Source organism: Dendrobates tinctorius, unplaced genomic scaffold, assembly GCF_039654945.1.
Source record: "Dendrobates tinctorius isolate UK_male_01 unplaced genomic scaffold, ASM3965494v1 ptg000250l, whole genome shotgun sequence".
NCBI lineage: Eukaryota > Metazoa > Chordata > Amphibia > Anura > Dendrobatidae > Dendrobates > Dendrobates tinctorius.
The window spans coordinates 46,012,205-46,030,674 of NW_027361917.1; the positions used below are offsets into that span (position 1 = coordinate 46,012,205).

At 41.5% G+C, this 18,470-nt stretch overlaps 1 protein-coding gene across 2 annotated transcripts in view; it reads left to right on the plus strand.

Annotated features, from left to right (window-relative positions):
• Positions 1–270: 270 nt before the first annotated feature.
• LOC141063551 (sulfotransferase 6B1-like) overlaps positions 271–18,470 on the plus strand; it is a 46,217-nt gene continuing 28,017 nt past the window's right edge. Inside the window, exons 1-4 of one of the 2 annotated variants that reach the window (XM_073557665.1) lie at positions 271–730; positions 14,219–14,328; positions 15,215–15,319; positions 16,167–16,253. In XM_073557665.1, coding sequence (XP_073413766.1) covers positions 508–730; positions 14,219–14,328; positions 15,215–15,319; positions 16,167–16,253 — 525 coding nt within the window. In that variant the 5' untranslated portion in view covers positions 271–507. The remainder of the gene's footprint in view (positions 731–14,218; positions 14,329–15,214; positions 15,320–16,166; positions 16,254–18,470) is intronic. The other variant, XM_073557666.1, reaches the window with a different exon arrangement.

An 18,470-nucleotide genomic window follows, 5' to 3' on the forward strand; every position in this document is an offset into this window, starting at 1 on the left:
TTCTGTTTTCTGTCCATGCCTGGGACAAAATTCTGCAGGTACTCGATATGGCTGCGGACAGCGTTCAAACCCAGTATTCCCCACACGAGTGGGTAGTCTTGTGACCACATATATGTGATTTGTAAACTTTCGGTCATGTTCTGAATAGACTCAATTAGCTTTCACTTCTACTTAGAGAAACGTAAGAGAACCATGACTGCAAATATTCAAATTGCATACATGTGGTCACAGCACTCTGCCATGATTCTGCAGTTACCCGGAGTGACTGCAGACCTTTGCCCCCCTTTAAATTTTAACTATATTGATTTGCTACAAACAAGTGAAATCCTCAGGCTGGAGCTTTTTCTGTGTTGGCAGCAGAGTGCACTCTCCATCTACTATTTTGCAATCCTTGCAGTGGGTGTGTTTGTGTGTGCAGAGTTTGAACACTCCCCTGCTAGTCCCTCACATAAAAAAAGAAGTGTCTGAGAAAGCTGCTACTTTCTATTCATTGTACAAGGCAGAAAAATGGCAGAATCCAAGGAGGACAGCAAATCAGCAAGGGAGAAATTCCTAGCAGAAATGAAGAGGACAGTTGAGAAGGCCAAGAGCATGACTCCTGAAGAACTGCAAGTTTCCTACAAGGGGATTCTATACCCCAGCTTACTCTGCAGTGAGGCAACTTTTCAGGCTATGGAGACTTTGGAGGCCAGAGAAGATGATGTATTGATTATGACATATCCCAAATGTGGTGAGTGAGGAAAGGGGCTGCCTGGATTACCGTATTTCATTCAGGTTATGTGCCCACGATCAGTAAACGCTGCGGGTTGGACACTGCGTACTTGTGCAGCATTCCGCTGTTACAGCATAGTGGATGCCCACTATGCGTCCAGAAACGCTCACGGCTCAGCCGTGGAGATGGACATGCGGAGCGTCTTTCCAGAACGCAGCGTGTCAACTTCTCTTGTGGAGACGCTATGTATACAGTGTATTGGACGTGGTGACTCTGCGCAGTTCAGTGACCACATGCGGATTCACCTGCATTCAATAGCTGGCAGCACTTAGGACGCATCGGACATGTGCTTTGTCCACAGCGCTGCCAGTTCCGGATCATCGGCACATACCCTTATAGAATAGCTTTTAGGCGCTTTGCATACAGAAAAGCTAGATGCATGAACTCTACCGTAATCAATGGGCCCTTGATTACGTGGGTATGTGCACATGATGTGGATTTGCCGCTGCAGATTTCGTAGTGATGTACAATGTTAATCTATGGGAAATAAAAACCGCTGTGCACATGCTGCGGAAAAATCAGCGGCGGTTTATTTTCCACAGCATGTCAATTCTATGTGCGGATTCCGCAGCATTTTTACACCCATTCCATTATAGCAATCCGCAGGTGTAAAAACGCATGCCAACTCCGCACGAAATCCGCAATAAATCTGCAGGAAAAAGCGCAGCTTTTGACCAAAAAGAAGCAGATTCCGCTTGGAAAACTCTGCACCATGTGCACATACCCTAAGGCTCCATGCATGTAGCACTTTTTACTGCCTTATGTTGTCTCTGATGTGCTACATTAACTAGAAGCAATTCTATTGCACCGTGCCCGCAATGCAAGGGGTAAAATCCACATCAAATGTGCTTTAAAATTGGCATGTTGGGCCATGTGTACACACTCAGTATTTTACATCGGTAAGCCAAAACCAGGAGTGGGTGATAAATACAGAAGTGGTGACGTGTTTCTATTATACTTTTTATCTGCTTGTTCCATTCATGAATTTGGCTTACAAATACTGAGGTATAAGGTTGGGTTCACACGTGGCGTTTTTTTCGCGTTTCCGCGGCTGTTTTAACTGCGCGATTTTGCCGCGAAAACGCGAAAAATAAGCACCCCATGCATTCCTATGGGATTCCGCAATGCTGTGCTAATGCTGCGGTTTTTACCGCGGCGGAATCGCTTCGCGGTAAAAACCGCAGCATGCTCATTAATTTGCGGAATCGCGGCGATCCCGCACCCATAGGAATGCATTGTTCCGCTTACTTCCCGCATGTGGCTGTGCACACCATGCGGAAAGTAAGCAGAACATTTGCGGATAGTACCCACGGTCCGGAGGAGAGGAGACTGTCCTCCGGGCTTTGGGTACCATATCCCTGCAAAAAATAGAATTTAAAATAAAAAATATTGTTATTCTCACCCTCCGACGTCCCGTGCAGTCTTCCCGCTTCTCTTCACGCTCCCGTTCCCAGTAGTCCTTTGCGAAAATGCCCGCGATGGCGTCCTTTCTCGCGGGATCGCGAAGTCTCGCGGTCATTCGCGCGACGTCATCGCGAATTACCGCGAGACATCGCGATCCCGCGAGAACTGACGTCATCGCGGGCATTTTCGCAAAGGATTACTGGGAACGGATGCGCGGGACGTCGGAGGGTGAGAATAACACTATTTTTTTATTTTTTTTTTACATTTTATCTTTTACTACTGATGCTGCATAGGCGGCCTCAGTAGTAAAAGGTTGGTCACACTCGTCAAACACTATGTTTGACGAGTGTGACCAATCTGTCAATCAGTTCACCCAGCGATGCTACAGATCGCTTGGAGAACGCTAGCATTTTGCAAGCTAAATACGCTTGCAAAATGCTAGTTTTTCTGCGGGAAAATCGCGGGAATTTAAAATGCGGTTTTCCCGCGGACTGGAATTCCGGAATTCTCACGGTAATTTCCGCGAGAGTTCCGGTACGTGTGCACTTAGCCTTATACTGATATTGTGACCGTAGCCTTTAATATGAGATCAGGTATTTTGGTGTTTGGAGTCTAAAGTTATTTTTTTATTAGGAGTAATTTTGCCTTACTTAGCAGTGTGAGTGGTATTGCCTATATACAGTGGGAGCAGAAAGTATTCAGACCCCTTTACATTTTTCACTCTTTGTTTCATTGCAGCCATTTGGTAAATTCAAAAAACTTCATTTTTTTTCTCATTAATGTACACACTGCACCCCATCTTGTCTTTAAAAAAAAAAAAAAAAAAAGTAGAAATTTTTGCAAATTTATTACAAAAAAAATCTGAAATATCACATGGTCATAAGTATTCAAACCCTTTGCTCAGTCTTGAGCAGAAGCACCCTTTTGAGCTAATACAGCTATGAGTCTCCTTGGGAATGATGCAACAAGTATTTCACACCTGGATTTGGGGATCCTCTGCCATTCTTCCTTGCAGATCCTCTCCAGTTCTGACAGGTTGGATGGTAAACATTGGTGGACAGCCACTTTCAGGTCTCTCCAGAGATGCTCAGTTGGGTTTAGGTCAGGGCTCTGGCTGGGCCAATCAAGAATGGTCACAGAGTTGTTCTAAAGCCACTCCTTTGTTATTTTAGCTGTGTGCTTAGGGTCGTTGTCTTGTTGGAAGGTGAACCTTTGTCCAAGTCTGAGGTCCAGAGCACTCGGGAATAGATTTTCATCCGGAATATCTCCGCACTTGGCCGCATTCATGTTTCCTTCAGTTGCAACCAGTCATCTGTCCTTACAGCTGAAAAACACCCTCATAGCACGATGCTGCTACCAGCATGTTTCACTGTTGGAATTGTATTGGGCAGGTGATGAGCAGTGCCTGGGTTTCTCCACACATACCGCTTAGAGTGATCACCAAAAGGTTCTGTCTTTGTCTCATCGGACCAGAGAATCTTATTTCTCATAGTCTGGGAGTCCTTCTTGTGTGGTGTTTTTTTTTTTTTTTTTTTTTTTTTTTTTCGGGCTTTCATAAGTCTTGCACTGAGGAGAGGCTTTTATCGAGCCACTCTGCCATAAAACCCCAACTGGTGGAGGGCTACAGTGATATTTTACTTTGTGGAACACACATTGAAGGAGTAGAACCATCTCCAGGAGAATCACAAGGAAATGGACAGCATATGGCTTAAATATGAGTGTCTGAGCAAAGGGTCTGAATACTTGACCATGTGATATTTTGGTTTTTCTTTTTTAATAAATTTGCAAAAACTTCTACATTTGTTTTTTTTCAGTCAAGATGGTGTGCAGAGTGCACATTAATGAGGAAAAAAAGTGAACTTTTTTGAATTTACCAAATGGCTGAAATGAAACAAATAGTGAAAAATTTAAAGGAGACTGAATACTTTCCGTACCCACTGTATTCAATTATTCAACTGCAATAAATGGTGGATCCTTCACAAAATATTCAAAGGGAGAAGGAGATGATGGTCCATGAGGCGACCTTGGAAGGGCATGTCAGGACTGAAGTAGTTCAGTGTTGGCCCACCTGGAGATGATAACTTGTTCCTCAGGGTAGACATCTTTCTTGGTTCACAGGAACTGATGCTGCTTTGTATCTGTGGCATTCACATCATACACACACATTTTACTTTTTCCTATAGTTTGACATGAGGCACCAATTTTTTTTATCTATCTGATGTAAATGTATGAAACAATTTTTTATTTTTTTTTTTTGCTTATTGTATGCATTCCTTGTTTCTGATATATTTCGATACGGAGCGTAAGGTGGTTTATGCACTAATATGTATGCTCACTAGATTATGAAGTACAATATGTCACGAAAAAACAATCTGAGTCAGTGGGATCAGTTCAAACATTTTTGGAGTTATAACCACATAGTGACATTGGTCAGATTTAAAAAAATTTGGCCTTGTCATGAAGGTCAAAATTGGCCATCACTAAGGAGTTAAAGGAAATCTGTCACCTATTTTTTTTCATATATAAGATGTTGCCACCGCTATCAGGGTGATGCTGTAGATAAGCCCCCGATGTAACCTGAAAGAGAAGAAAAATGAGTTATATTATACTCACCCAGGGGCAGTCAGGGTTCGATGGGTGTCGCGGTCCGGCGCCTCCCATCTTCTAGCGATGACGTCCTCTTCTTTGCTTTCCATCGCGGCGCAGGTGCACTGCTCTGCACTGTGGAGGGCAATGTACTATAGTGCGCAGGCGCCGGACCTCTCTGACCTTTCCCGGCGCCTGTGCACTGCAGTACTCTGCCTTCCACGATGGAAAGCAAAGGAGAGGACGTCATCGCTAGAAGATGGGAGGCGCCGGACCGCGACACCCATCGGACCCGGACCGAACAGCTCCTGGGTGAGTATAATATAACGTGTTTTTCTTCTCTTTCAGATTATATTGGGGGCTCATGTACAGCATTACAGAATGCTGTAGATAAGCCTCTGATGGCGGTGGCCGCAGCTTATATGTAAAAACAGCGTCGGACTGGAACACCTTGGGCCCACCAGAGAAAATCATTCTTGGGGCCCACTATGTAGCTGCATAGAGTTAAATACCAGACCACCAATTATGCGGTAAAACACGCTAATATCCGGGTATAATATAAGGTTGTACATGTCTTAATTATGTAGCAGGAGTTGGGGTAGCCCCCTCATAGAATATAAAGCAGCCCCCTCACATAGTATAATGCAGCCATCTCATAGAATATAATGCAGCCATCTCATAGAACATAATACTGCCCCCCTCATAGGGAATAATGCACCCCCTCATAGGGTATAATGCACCCCCTCATAGGGTATAATGCACCCCCTCATAGGGTATAATACTGCCCCCCTCATAGGGAATAATGTACCCCCTCATAGGGTATAATACTGCCCCCCTCATAGGGTATAATGCTGCCCCCCTCATAGGGTATAATGCTGCCCCCCTCATAGGGTATAATGCTGCCCCCCTCATAGGGAATAATGCTGCCCCCCTCATAGGGAATAATGCTGCCCCCCTCATAGGGAATAATGCTGCCCCCCTCATAGGGTATAATGCTATATAGATATATAGAGTTAGATAGATAGATAGATATAGAGATAGATAGTAGATAATGGATAGATAAAGATAGATATAGATAGATCGATAGGTAGATAGATATAGAGATAGATAGAAATTAGATAATGGATAGATAGAAATAGCTAGAGATAGAGATAGATAGTAGATAGAGATATACAGATATAATAATAATATAGACATATATAGATAGATATAGAGATAAATATATATAGATGGCTATAAATAAAAATAGATATAGAGATAGATAGATATAGAGATAATAGCTAGATATAGAGTTAGAAAGATAGATAGATATAGAGAGAGATATAGAGATAGATAGATAGATGGATAGATAGATATAGATATAATAGATAGATATAATAGATAGATATAGAGATAGATGGATAGATCAATAGATAAAGAGAGAGATAGAGATAGATAGATAATGAGATATAGAGATAGATATAGAGATATAGTGTTAGATAGAAAGATAGATATGGATATAGAGATAGATAATATATAGATAGATATAGAGATAATATATAGATAGCTATAGAGATAGATATAGAGAGAAATAGATATAGAGATAGATAGGTAGATAGATATAGAGATAATAGATATAGAGATAGATAGAGCGGTAGATAGAGAGATAGATACAGAGATCGATAAATAGATAGATATAGATATAGATAATAGATAGAGATGGATAATAAATATAGAGATAACAGATAGATATAGAGATAGCTAGATAGATAGACATAATAGATAAAGATAGATAGATAAATATAGAGATAGAAAGATAGATATACAGAGAGATATAGAGATAGAGATAGATAGATATAGATATAGAGAGAGATAGATACAGAGAAAAGATATAGAGATAAATAGAGCGATAGATAGCTATAGAGATATAGAGATAGATAGATACAGAGAAAAGATATAGAGATAGATAACGGATAGATAAATAGATAGGTATAGAGATAGATAGATAGATATAGATATTAGATAGAGATATATAGATGGTAGATAGATAATAGATATAGAGATAATAGATATAGAGATAGATAGAGATAGACATAATAGCTAGATATAGAGATATATATAGAAAGATATAAAGATAGAGCGATAGATAGAGATAGATATATCGATAGAGATAGATATATCGATAGAGATGATAGATAGAGATAATAGATAGAGATAGATAATAGATAGATAGAAATAAGAGAGAGAGATATATAGAGAGAGACAGATAGAGAGAGCAAGAGAGATATAAAAAAACAAAAACAAAACACAATACTCACCTCTCCTCCTCGCTCCCACGCTGATTCCGGCAGCCGGCTTCAGTGTCAGGAGCTGCCCCCTCTGCCAGACACACAGCGGGTGCGCGGTGTAGTGACGTCATCGCGCACTGGCTGTGAGCCAGGAGCAGAGAGGACTGAGGGCGGCGCCGGCCCCGATGCAGAGCAGCTTACTGGGCTGGGGGCGGGGCCTCTGGGGGGTGGAGACCTGAAATGATATTCACTGCTTCGCAGTGAATATTCATTTCTCTTTAGCAGCGGGGACAGGGGCTCCTGCCTCCTGACACCCGCTGCTGCTCCGCTGGCAGGGGCCCCCATAGCAGCTGCATGGTGTGCGACACACCACTGGCTGGGGGCCCCTGGAGCAGCGGGGGCCCTAGGCAACTGCTGGCCCTGTATGCTAGCAGGTGCCAGGATTCTCCGGTGGGCCAGTCCGACGCTGTGTAAAAAAAAAAAAAAAAAAAAAAAAAAAAAAATAGTTGACAGATTCCCTTTAACCCCTTTCTGCCATATGACATACTATCCCGTCCATGTACCCTGGGACTTAATCCCCAAGGAGGGGATAGTACGTCTTAGCGATCAGCAGCGCTCACGGGGTGAGCGCCACTGATCGCGGCCGGGTGTCAGCTGATTATCACAGCTGACACCCGACACTATGTGTCAGGGGAGGTCACGGACCGCCTCCGACACGTTAACCCCTGGCACACTGCGATCAAAGATGATCGCAGTGTACCGGGGTTTAGGGAAGCATCGGCAGGGAGGGGGCTCCCTCCGTGCTTCCCTGAGACCCCCAGTGCAGCGCGATGTGCTGCGCTGCTCTGGAGGCCTCCTTCCCTGCAGGTCCCCGGATCCAATATGGCGCCAGGGACCTTCAGGGGCCTGCAGGGAGCCGGCTTCCTCACTGCCTGCAGAGCGCCGGCATTAGGAAGCCTCCAGCAGTGCCTGTGTCAGATCGCTGATCTGTCACAGCGATCTGTGATGTGACAGATCAGCGATCTATCACATGACAGTGATGTCCCCCCTGGGACAGTGTAATAAAGTTTAAAAAAAAAAAGTGTAAAAATAATATATAAAATAAAAAAATCCCTAATTTTTTTTGGAAATAAAAAAAAAAAAAGATAAAAGTACACATATTTAGTATCGCCGCATCCGTAACAACCCGCCCTATAAAACTTTCCCATTTGTTAACCCCTTAAGCGAACCCCTTAAAAAAATAAAAATAAAAAACAAAGCAAAAAATGCTTTATTATCATACCGCCGAACAAAAAGTGCAATAACGCGCGATCAAAAGGACTGATGTAAATAACCATGGCACCGCTGAAAACTTCATCTTGTCCTGCAAAAAACAAGCTGTAATCAGCGAAAAAATAAAGTTATAGCTCGCAGAATAAAGCGATGCAAAGATACAAATTTTTTTATTTAAAATTTTTTTCATTGCATAAGCGCCAAAACATAAAAAAATGACATGAATGAGGTATCGCTGTAATCGTACTGACCCGAAGAATAAAACCACCTTATCAATTTTACCGATCGTGGAACGGTGTAAACGCACTCCCCAAAAGAAATTATTGAAATGCTTGTTTTTGTTCATTCTGCGTCCCAAAAATCGGAATAAAAAGTGATCAAAAAATGTCACGTGCCCGAAAATGGTACCAATAAAAACATCAACTCGTCCCGCAAAAAATAAGACCTCACTTGACTCGATGGGTCAAAATATGGAAAAATTATAGCTCTCAAAATGTGGTGATGCAAAAACTATTTTTAGAATAAAAAGTGTCTTTCAGCGTGCGACAGTTGCCAAACATAAAAACCTGCCATAAATATTAAATCAAACCCCCCCCCCCCCTTTATCACCCCCCCTTAGTTAGGGAAAAATAATAACATAAAAAAAATGTATTTATTTCCATTTTCCCGTCAGGGTTAGGGCTGAGATTAGGGTTGGCGTTAGAATTGGGGGGGGGGGGGGGGGATTTCCACTGTTTGGGCACATCAGGTGCTCTCCAAACGCAGCATGGCGTCTGATCTCAATTCCAGCCAAGTCTGCGTTCAAAAAGTCAAATGGTGGTGCTCCTTCCCTTCCAAGCTCTGCCATGTGCCCAAACAGTGTTTTACCCCCACATATGGGGTATCAGCCTACTCAGGACAAATTGCAAAACAACTTTTGGGGTCCAATTTCTCCTGTTACAGGAAAATAAAAAATTGGGGGCAAAAATATCATTTTTGTGGAAAAAAAAATGATTTTTTTTCACGCCCGGGCGTTATAAACTTCTGTGAAGCACTGGGGGGTTCAAAGTGCTCACCACATATCTAGATAAGTTCCATGGGGGGTCTAGTTTCCAAAATGGGGTCACATGTTGGGAGTTTCAACAGTTTAGGCACATCAGAGGCTCTCCAAACGCGACATGACACCCGCAGACCATTCCATCAAAGTCTGCATTCCAAAACGTCACTACTTCCCTTCCGAGCCCCGATGTGTGCCCATACAGTAGTTTTCTCCCACATATGGGGTATCAGCGTGCTCAGGACAAATTGAACAACCAATTTTGGGGTCCAATTTCTCCTGTCACCCTTGGGAAAATAAAAATTGGGGACTAAAAGATCATGTTTGTGGAAAAAATGATTTTTTTTTTTATTATTTTCACGCCAAGGCGTTATAAACTTCTGTGAAGCCCTTTGGGGTTTAAAGTGCTCACCACACACCTAGATAAGTTCCTTGGGGGGTCTAGTTTCCAAAATAGTGTCATTTGTGGGGGTTTCCACTGTTTAGGCACATCATGGGCTTTCCAAATGCGGCATGGCGTCCAATCCCAATTCCAGCCAAAAAAGTCAAATGGTGCTGCTTCCCTTCCGAGCTCTGCCATGCGCCCAAATAGTGGTTTACCCCCCCACATGTGGGGTATCAGCGTACTCAGTACAAATTGCACAATAACTTTTATGGTCCTGTTACCCTTGGGAAAATAAAAATTGGAGGTGTAAAGATCATTTTTGTAGAAAAAATATGATTTCTTTTTTTAATTGTACTGCTGTATGTTATAAACTCCTCTGAAGCCCTTGTGGGTTCCAAGTTCTCACCACATAGCTAGATAAGTTCCTTGGGGGGGGGGGGGGGTCTAGTTTCCAAAATGGGGTCATTTGTGGGGGGTTTCCACTGTTTAGGCACATCAGGGGCTCTCCAAACGTGACATGGCGTCTGATCTGAATTCCAGCCAATTTTGCGTTGAAAAAGTCAAATGGCGCTCCTTCCCTTCCGAGCTCTGCCATGCGCCGAAACAGTGGTTCCCCCCCTACATATCAGGTATCAGCGTACTCAGGAGAAATTGCACAATAACTTTTGCAGTCCAATTTCTCCTGTTACCCTTGGTAAAATAAAAAAAAATTGGACCTGAAGTAATTTTTTTGTGAAAAAAAGTTAAATGTTCATTTTTTTTTTTTTTTTTTAAACATTCAAAAAATTCCTGTGAAGCACCTGAAGGGTTAATAAACTTCTTGAATGTGGTTTTGAGCACCTTAAGGGGTGCAGTTTTTAGAATGGTGTCACTTTTGGGTATTTTCTATCATATAGACCCCGCAAAGTGACTTCAAATGTGATGTGGTCCGTAAAAATAAAATGGTGTTGCAAAAATGAGAAATCGCTGGTCATCTTTTAACCCTTATAACTTCCTAAGAAAAAAAAATTTTGGTTCTAAAATTGTGCTGATGTAAAGTAAACATGTGGGAAATGTTACTTAAGTTTTTTGTGTGCCATACTCTGTGATTTAAGGGCATAAAAATTCAAAGTTTTCGCCAAATTTCCATTTTTATTTTTTTTTGTTGTCACAAATAAACGCAAGTTATGTAAATGAAATTTTACCTCTAACATGAAGTACAATATGTCACGAGAAAACAATGTCAGAATCACCGGGATCCATGGAAGCGTTTCAGAGTTATAACCTCATAAAGGGACAGTGGTCAGAATTGTAAAAATTGGCCCGGTCATGAACGTGCAAACCACCCTTGGGGGGTAAAGGGGGTTAATGTAAATGCACATAATATCTTGCTACAGTTTCATACTCGACACACAGGAAATGCTACTTTGTTTAAGGATCCGTGTATTAAGGAAGTAATGCCTCCTTCACAGGGACCTTTGACAAAATTTTGAACTATAAGGCATTCTAGAGTTTTACTTTAGAAACATGGGGTCAAATCACCTTAGGATTTGAATCTACATTACTACGAGGGGCGATCCAAAAGTAATGATAATCAATAATAAACACAATGAATATAGGCAAAAAAAATTTTTATTTTCCTACATAGTCTCCTAACAAGTCTATACATTTAGTCCATCTCTTTTCTAAACTTAGAATTCCCTTCGAAAAAAATTCTTGATCTTGACCCTCAAAAAACTCCCCGACAGCGGTTATCACGTTGCTATTGTCATCAAATTTCTTGCCCCGGAGGTGTTCCTTGAGCCGAGGAAAGAGAAAGAAGTCACTGGGGGCTAGATCTGGCGTATAGGGGGGGTGTTCCACCAGTTCAAAGCCCGCTTCTTGAATGGTAGCCATGGCAACTGCAGCTTTGTGAGCCGGTGCGTTATCTTGGTGAAACAGCACTCCAGCCCGCAGTTTGCCACGCCTTTTCTCCTTGATAGTCTCCCGCAATCTTCTTATTTGTTCTGCGTAGTAGGAGCGCGTAATAGTGGCTCCCTTCTCCAAATAGTCCACCATAATAATTCCTTCAGCGTCCCAAAAAACGGACGCCATAACCTTCCCTGCTGAGCTTGACACTTTGAATTTCTTCGGCGTCGGCTCGTTTCCATGTCATCGATTGCTGTTTAGTTTCGGGATCAAAGTGGTGGATCCAGGACTCATCCATGGTCAAAAAACGTGACAAAAAATTCTCCTTGTCTGCTTGGAACTTTTCGAGATTTGCTATTGAAATGTCAACTCGCTTCTTCTTTTGCTCGTCGGTTAACATTTTTGGCACCCAATGCGCGGAGACCTTTCTCATATGCAATTCTTTTGCAAGGATTCTTTGAATACTGCAATATGAGATCCCTGTGACCTCAGCTACATGCCTGATAGTCACTCTTCGATCTGCCAACACAACTTCTTCAACTTTTTTCACGTTTTCTTCATTGAGGGACGTGGATGGGCGTCCTTCGCGATGTTCATCTTCCGTCGATGTTCTTCCCAGCTTAAATTCCTTGGCCCAGCGTGCAACTGTGGAATATGGAGAAGAAGAGTCCCCCAATGTTTCCACCAAGTCGCTGTGTATGTCTTTGGTAGACATTTTTTTCAAGCAGAGGTATTTGACAGCTCTGAGCTCTTTTTTTTTCCATTTTGATGTTCACTCCTTGGCAGTTCATATTCAAATGAATGTAGCTCCCGGGAATCGTGGCCTATTTAAGTGATATATTTTTTTTTATTTTTTTTTTTTTTTCCTGGACTAGTGGGTACCTAAGAGAAGAAAACATTTTATTTTAATTTCTGTGTGCAATAGAAATAACCGATTATCATTACTTTTGGATCGCCCCTCGTATAAGTCCTCTCAATGTGTGTTGTTTTTTTTTTTTTTTTTTTTTTTTTTTTTTTTCTTCAGTTAACACCTATTGTAAAGCTATATATTACTGTGGTAGAATTTTATAATGAACGTTTCTGAATTTTAATAAGGCAATAATTTGGCTGTTTGTATAAACTGGGTTATAAAACACTATCTATTGAATCATTATGACGAACGTCAACTCGCGTATTTGAAATGTTTAATAAATGAGTGCCGATTCTCTCTGTTTGTATTTTACAAGTCATACAGTAAAATAAAGCATTAGCAGGATCTTATCCGCTTGAATACGTGTGTGTTCCATACAAAATATTTGTCCTTTTGAATATTGGCTCTTTTTAATACTTGCCATCTATGAGGTTGTTTTGGTGCATATTGGTCTATATAGATAAATTAAAATACAACTTTTAAAATTGTAACACTACAACAGACCTAAAGAGAAAGAACCACCATAAACCTTGGTGTACAACAGCCCAAGAAAGAAAGTGAGGGGGTCAGTGCCTCAAGTTATTCTATCTCTATCTTGGCCCAGCCTTGCCACGGAGGGTGGCGCCCCCGCTCACAATTGGCTAGCCCTTCTGACCTTAGTTCAGGCCTTCTCACCAACTAGGGTCTACTACCAAATTTGCACCCTAGTGTACAAATATTATCTCAAAGTGCTAAATGTCACATGAAACAATTCCTCAGATGAATACATGATTCTACAGGGTTACATACGGTATATAGAAGACCAAAATGCTCTCGTTCTGCATGTCAGTCTGACCAAAATGACAAGGAAATTGGTAGCATGAAACCAGATGTAGCCATATATGGCTCATTAAAAAAAATGCATTATTTTTTTTTTTTTTGCTAAATGATGATATAGCTTATTAAGCCAATCTGTAACACCAACAACCTGTTTCCATATCAGGCACATAATAACCATGTATATAAGGGGACAATACAAATATCTCTCCGAGGATCTGTTTATACCAAGGAAGGTGACGGTCACAAGGGGGCATTCTCTGCGTCTGGAGGAGAAAAGGTTTTTCCACCAACATAGAAGAGGATTCTTTACAGTTAGGGCAGTGAGAATCTGGAATTCCCTGCCTGAGGAGGTGGTGATGAACTCAGTCGAAGGGTTCAAGAGAGGCCTTGATGTCTTCCTGGAGCGTAACAATATTGTATCTTACAGTTATTAGGTTCTTTAGAAGGACGTAGATCTGGGGATTTATTCTGACAGAGCATAGGCTGAACTGGATGAACTATTGTCTTTTTTTTTTTCAGCCTTGCTAACTATGTTACTAAATGATTTTTGAGAGGCAGCAATTTGGGAACTGCTTATTGTGTATGTGTGTGTGTGTGTATATATTATATAAATTTTTTTTTTTCTACCCCCTCCCCTGATATGGGTATACCAAGCGGCTAAGAATACATTTTTTGCAAAAAAAAAAAAAAAAAACCGTATCAACCAAATACCCTGTTTTGGTATCCTCTTTTTACTAGCACTTGCTGTTTACTGTTACTTTTTTACAAGAGTATTTTTATATGTTTGTTTTACTGTGTTTCATATTTTATTTTGCAAAGTAATTTCTCTTGTACATTGACATAAAAATATCAACAGAATTTTTTTTACATTTTGTTTTAGGAACAAACTGGTCAATAGAGATACTTCACCAAATGCTGTATGAGCAACAGAACAAAGAACCTACCATAGACAATGCTATGCTTGAGTTTGGAAAACCAGAAAAATTTGAGGTTTGTTACATTCCATATCTAAGGCTTCCTATAAAATTGTGATTTAAACTTAGTACTGCATATAATATTACATTAATTTCAATTTAGATATGAGCAATAAATGCAAAAAATGTCATCCTAGGCGTTCTTTCCATCAAGAAAAGAGCCTGTAGCATTTCCCAGAATGTATGTTTGTTGGCGGACACCAGTGGTTTCTTTAAAAGCATTCTTGAAAGGGGTTGTCCACTACTCAGACAACCCCCATCTCAATCAGTATGTTTTCACTTAGTGAAAGAACAACTCCTAGAGTGGTGTCAGCACGCGCTCTCCTTTGGCACGTGAGTGTGTGCTGCGCCAGCTTCACTCTTCTCCCCAACCCCGGCATCGGGCATATCAGACATCAAAAGGAAGTGAGCGGCTATCTGCAGCTCTGACTTCCTCTTTATGTCTGATTTGTCTGAAGGTTCGGAGAATGAACCCAGCGCTGATTGTGCGCAGTGCTCAAGTGAAAAAAATCTCATGCGAGTTCTGGGACAGCGAGTGTCGACGCCACTGGAACTGTATAGGAGGTGAGTGGTGGGAGGTGTGGCTTTATTTTATTTTTTTTCCGGTGGAAACATGCTGATTGGGCGGCATCTGAGTAGTGGACAATCCCTTTAAATATATTCCCCCATACACATCGCCCATTTTTGGCTGGTCATTCCTCGGCAGAACAAATAAGCTCAGACCACATCAGCCATATTGAAAATGTGTGTGTGTATGTATATGTGTGTGTGTGTGTGTATGTATGTATGTATGTATGTGTATATATATATATATATATATATATATATATATATATATATATATATATATATATATATATATATATATATATATATATATTTTTTTTTTTTTTTTTTTGTAGATGAGATGGGCCATCAGCCCCAAAAAATTAAATATGCGCAATGGGTGTTTAGAGCCAAAACTAACATTTATGGGAAAGAAAATTGTTTCCAACCAATTTCTGATTGTAAGTTATTTTCAAAATCTGACATTCAACCTTCTTTTTTTTTTTTTTTTTTTTTGTATGGGGGAAGGCTCCTGCTGAACTAGTTATGCCCGTATTTCTGGACAACCTGAATTAAGTGTGTTATTTATTACTGTGTGCTTGTACATTACTTTCTTGGACTCATAGACTTTGACATTTTTTTTTTTTTTTCTTCATTACTAATCACAGAGATTTTGTGTGTGTGTGTGTGTGTGGTTTTTTTTTTTGTTTTTTTTCTTCACAAAAAATGTTAAATCCACAGACATGTGAACAGACCTATAACCTACCGGTATAATCGCTACATGTTATACCAATGGAAAACACAGCACATTATTCACATTCATCTGAATGAGGCCTAAAGGATGCAATCGCTGACCATTCACTCACTGATCAGGCTTACACCGGGCAATGATCAGGAGTAGAGATGAGCGAATTTGTTCGGATTCAGTTCCGAATATGATCGGCATCGAATATTGTTTTTGCAATATTCGTCTAACACAGTCGAACATCATTGGAGTCAATGAGAGTAGAAATTACCGAATATGTTCGGAACCTATCATAAGACATACATTCGACACGAATAGTGTTTGAATTTGTCAAAATCAGATTTGGGGCCAAAATCCGAACAAACTCGCTCATCTCTAATCAGGAGAAATAGTTACTGTATGTACCAACATTTGAGCAGCCACTCAGTGTGTAAGGATTTTTTTTTTTTTTTTTTTTTTTTTTTTTTTATTCTTACTAAAATAAGTTTCCACTCTTCATTACCATTTGGAGAATGCTTTTTAGACTTTCACTAATGTGTACCTTATTATATCTTGCTCTTAAGTTCCTGAAGCACCAACCTTCTCCAAGACTATTTGCCTCACATCTTACTTATGAAAATATACCAAAATCTTTCTTGGAAAAGACAAAGGTACAGTAGCTTATGTATAGCTAGGCTTTTTTTTTTTTTATAAATACCAGATACTTCATATAACTGTTTAAAAATAAAGATAATGCGATAATGTTTCATGCATTCAAATGTGAGACTAGTTGAAGCTTTCAAAATAAACTTTGGACTTAAAGGGGTTTTCTAACTACACCCGATGCTAAAATATTAGAATGAGCCAATATTCCCCCTCCCCAGGTCCCGTGCCAGGTCTTCTCTGCTGCTCTGGTCCCTGTATTGGCTGCAGTGATGACGTCACGACTACAGTGCACATCACTGCTACAGCCAACCATTGAGCTCAGCAGATTATGCTCTCTATATTGCCGCTGCTGCTAAGCTCCACGGGTAGTGGAGACCATGAGGTTTCCTCTAGTCATTATGGCACTGCTAGAGGGAAGTGGGGGATATTAGGAATAGGGAGTATAATTGGAACTCAATGGGATTGTCCAAGCAAAAAAAAAAAAAGACTTTGCCCAAGGGATGGGAGATGTATTATCATAACAGCCCCCATCCATATCCAGTGCAGGTCACTTTGTGTGAACAGCCCCCAGAAAAAGCCCACGTGAAACGTGCGTTGGGGCACAGCATGCAGGCCTTCTGACAGCTATGGGTAAGAAATAGTGACTGGGGTTATGACCTACTGACTGATGGGCGAGGGATCACTGGGTTATTTGTACATCTCACTAGGGGATTAGCACACCTCTGCCAATCTTTGTCTGTGGGGCCTCTTTTATGTTGTTGCACTGGCAATATATATAGTTTGACATTCCCTGCTGTCAGTAATACTGCACTAGTGTTGCACATTGGTCTCTCAGTTTTACACTCTGCCATAACTTTGTATAATTATCCTGTCTAATGTTTTATGTAATTTATCCAATTTTAATAAAATAATGAGGTGATTTTATAGCTGAAGAGCCTGGCGCTGCCCGGGCATAGTAACTAACTGGTTAACTATAGCAAATTATAATTGTCCTCCATCCCATGGTCCTGTGCCTATATACCCATCATACATATCCTCCTTCCCATAGTCCCATGCCCATATACCCATCATACATATTCCCCGTGCCCATATACCCATCATACATATCCTCCATCCCACAGTCCAGTGCCCATATACCCATCACACATCCTCCATCCCATAGTCAACCATTATGACATCATAATGAGCGGAGGGGCTTGATGACATCAGCGTCGCCATGGCAACCATTGTGACATCATAATGAGGGGCGGGGCTTGATTCGCACACACTGTTTCCCCAGTATGCAAATAGGTGCATTATGACATCATAATGAGCGGCCGGGCTTGACGCGCACACACTTTTTCCCCAGTATGTAGACGGGGGCAAAATTGTTTGGTGAATTGGAACGCGCGGGGTTAAAATTTCGCCTCGCAACATAGCTTAGGACGCTCTCGGGGTCCAGACGTTTGACTGTGCCAAATTTTGTGGCTGTAGCTGCGACGGTGCGGATGCCTATCCCGGACACACACACACACACACACACACACACACACACACACACACACACACACACACACTTTGAGCTTTATATATTAGATAGACTCCTTTCTTTTTGCATGCGATCTGGTAGAACTGTGACTTCACAGCTACTTGACCCTGTGTGAGGAGGCCAGGGTGGTAGTCATGGAGAGCTGCTGTTGCATTCCCCCACCCTGGAACCCCACAAAGGAAACATAAAGTAGAACATTCACTTTAGATTCTAGGGTTCCTTCTTGTTCAGCCATCCTGGCTCCAGATTTCCGGTTCTCACAAACTACTCCACAAACTAATCTATGTCCATGCTTGGCAATTCAACTTTACTTGGCAACAGGGTTCTTAATATAGATGCAGCACAGTTCTCCTACAATGACTATTCTGGAGCTTTCACCTCTCTTCCCGGCAATCTCTGCCTGGTCCTGGCAATCTCTGCCTTGTTTCATCTCGCGATGCCCTGGGCATGGCTGCCCGGGCTCTCTCCAATAACCAGGAAGTCCCATCACTATATCCCACTGTCCTATACTACACCCATCTGTAACTCCTCACAGCCTGGAAACCTCCTTATGCTGATCCTAACACTCTCATTCCCTATCTCTATGGTGCCCCACTAATCTATGCTCAGGGTTGAACTGGCCCACCAGAGAACTGGAGAATCCTCTGGTGGGCCCTGCCTTCTCCTTCAGGAGAGTTCATAGTGAAAACCTTGC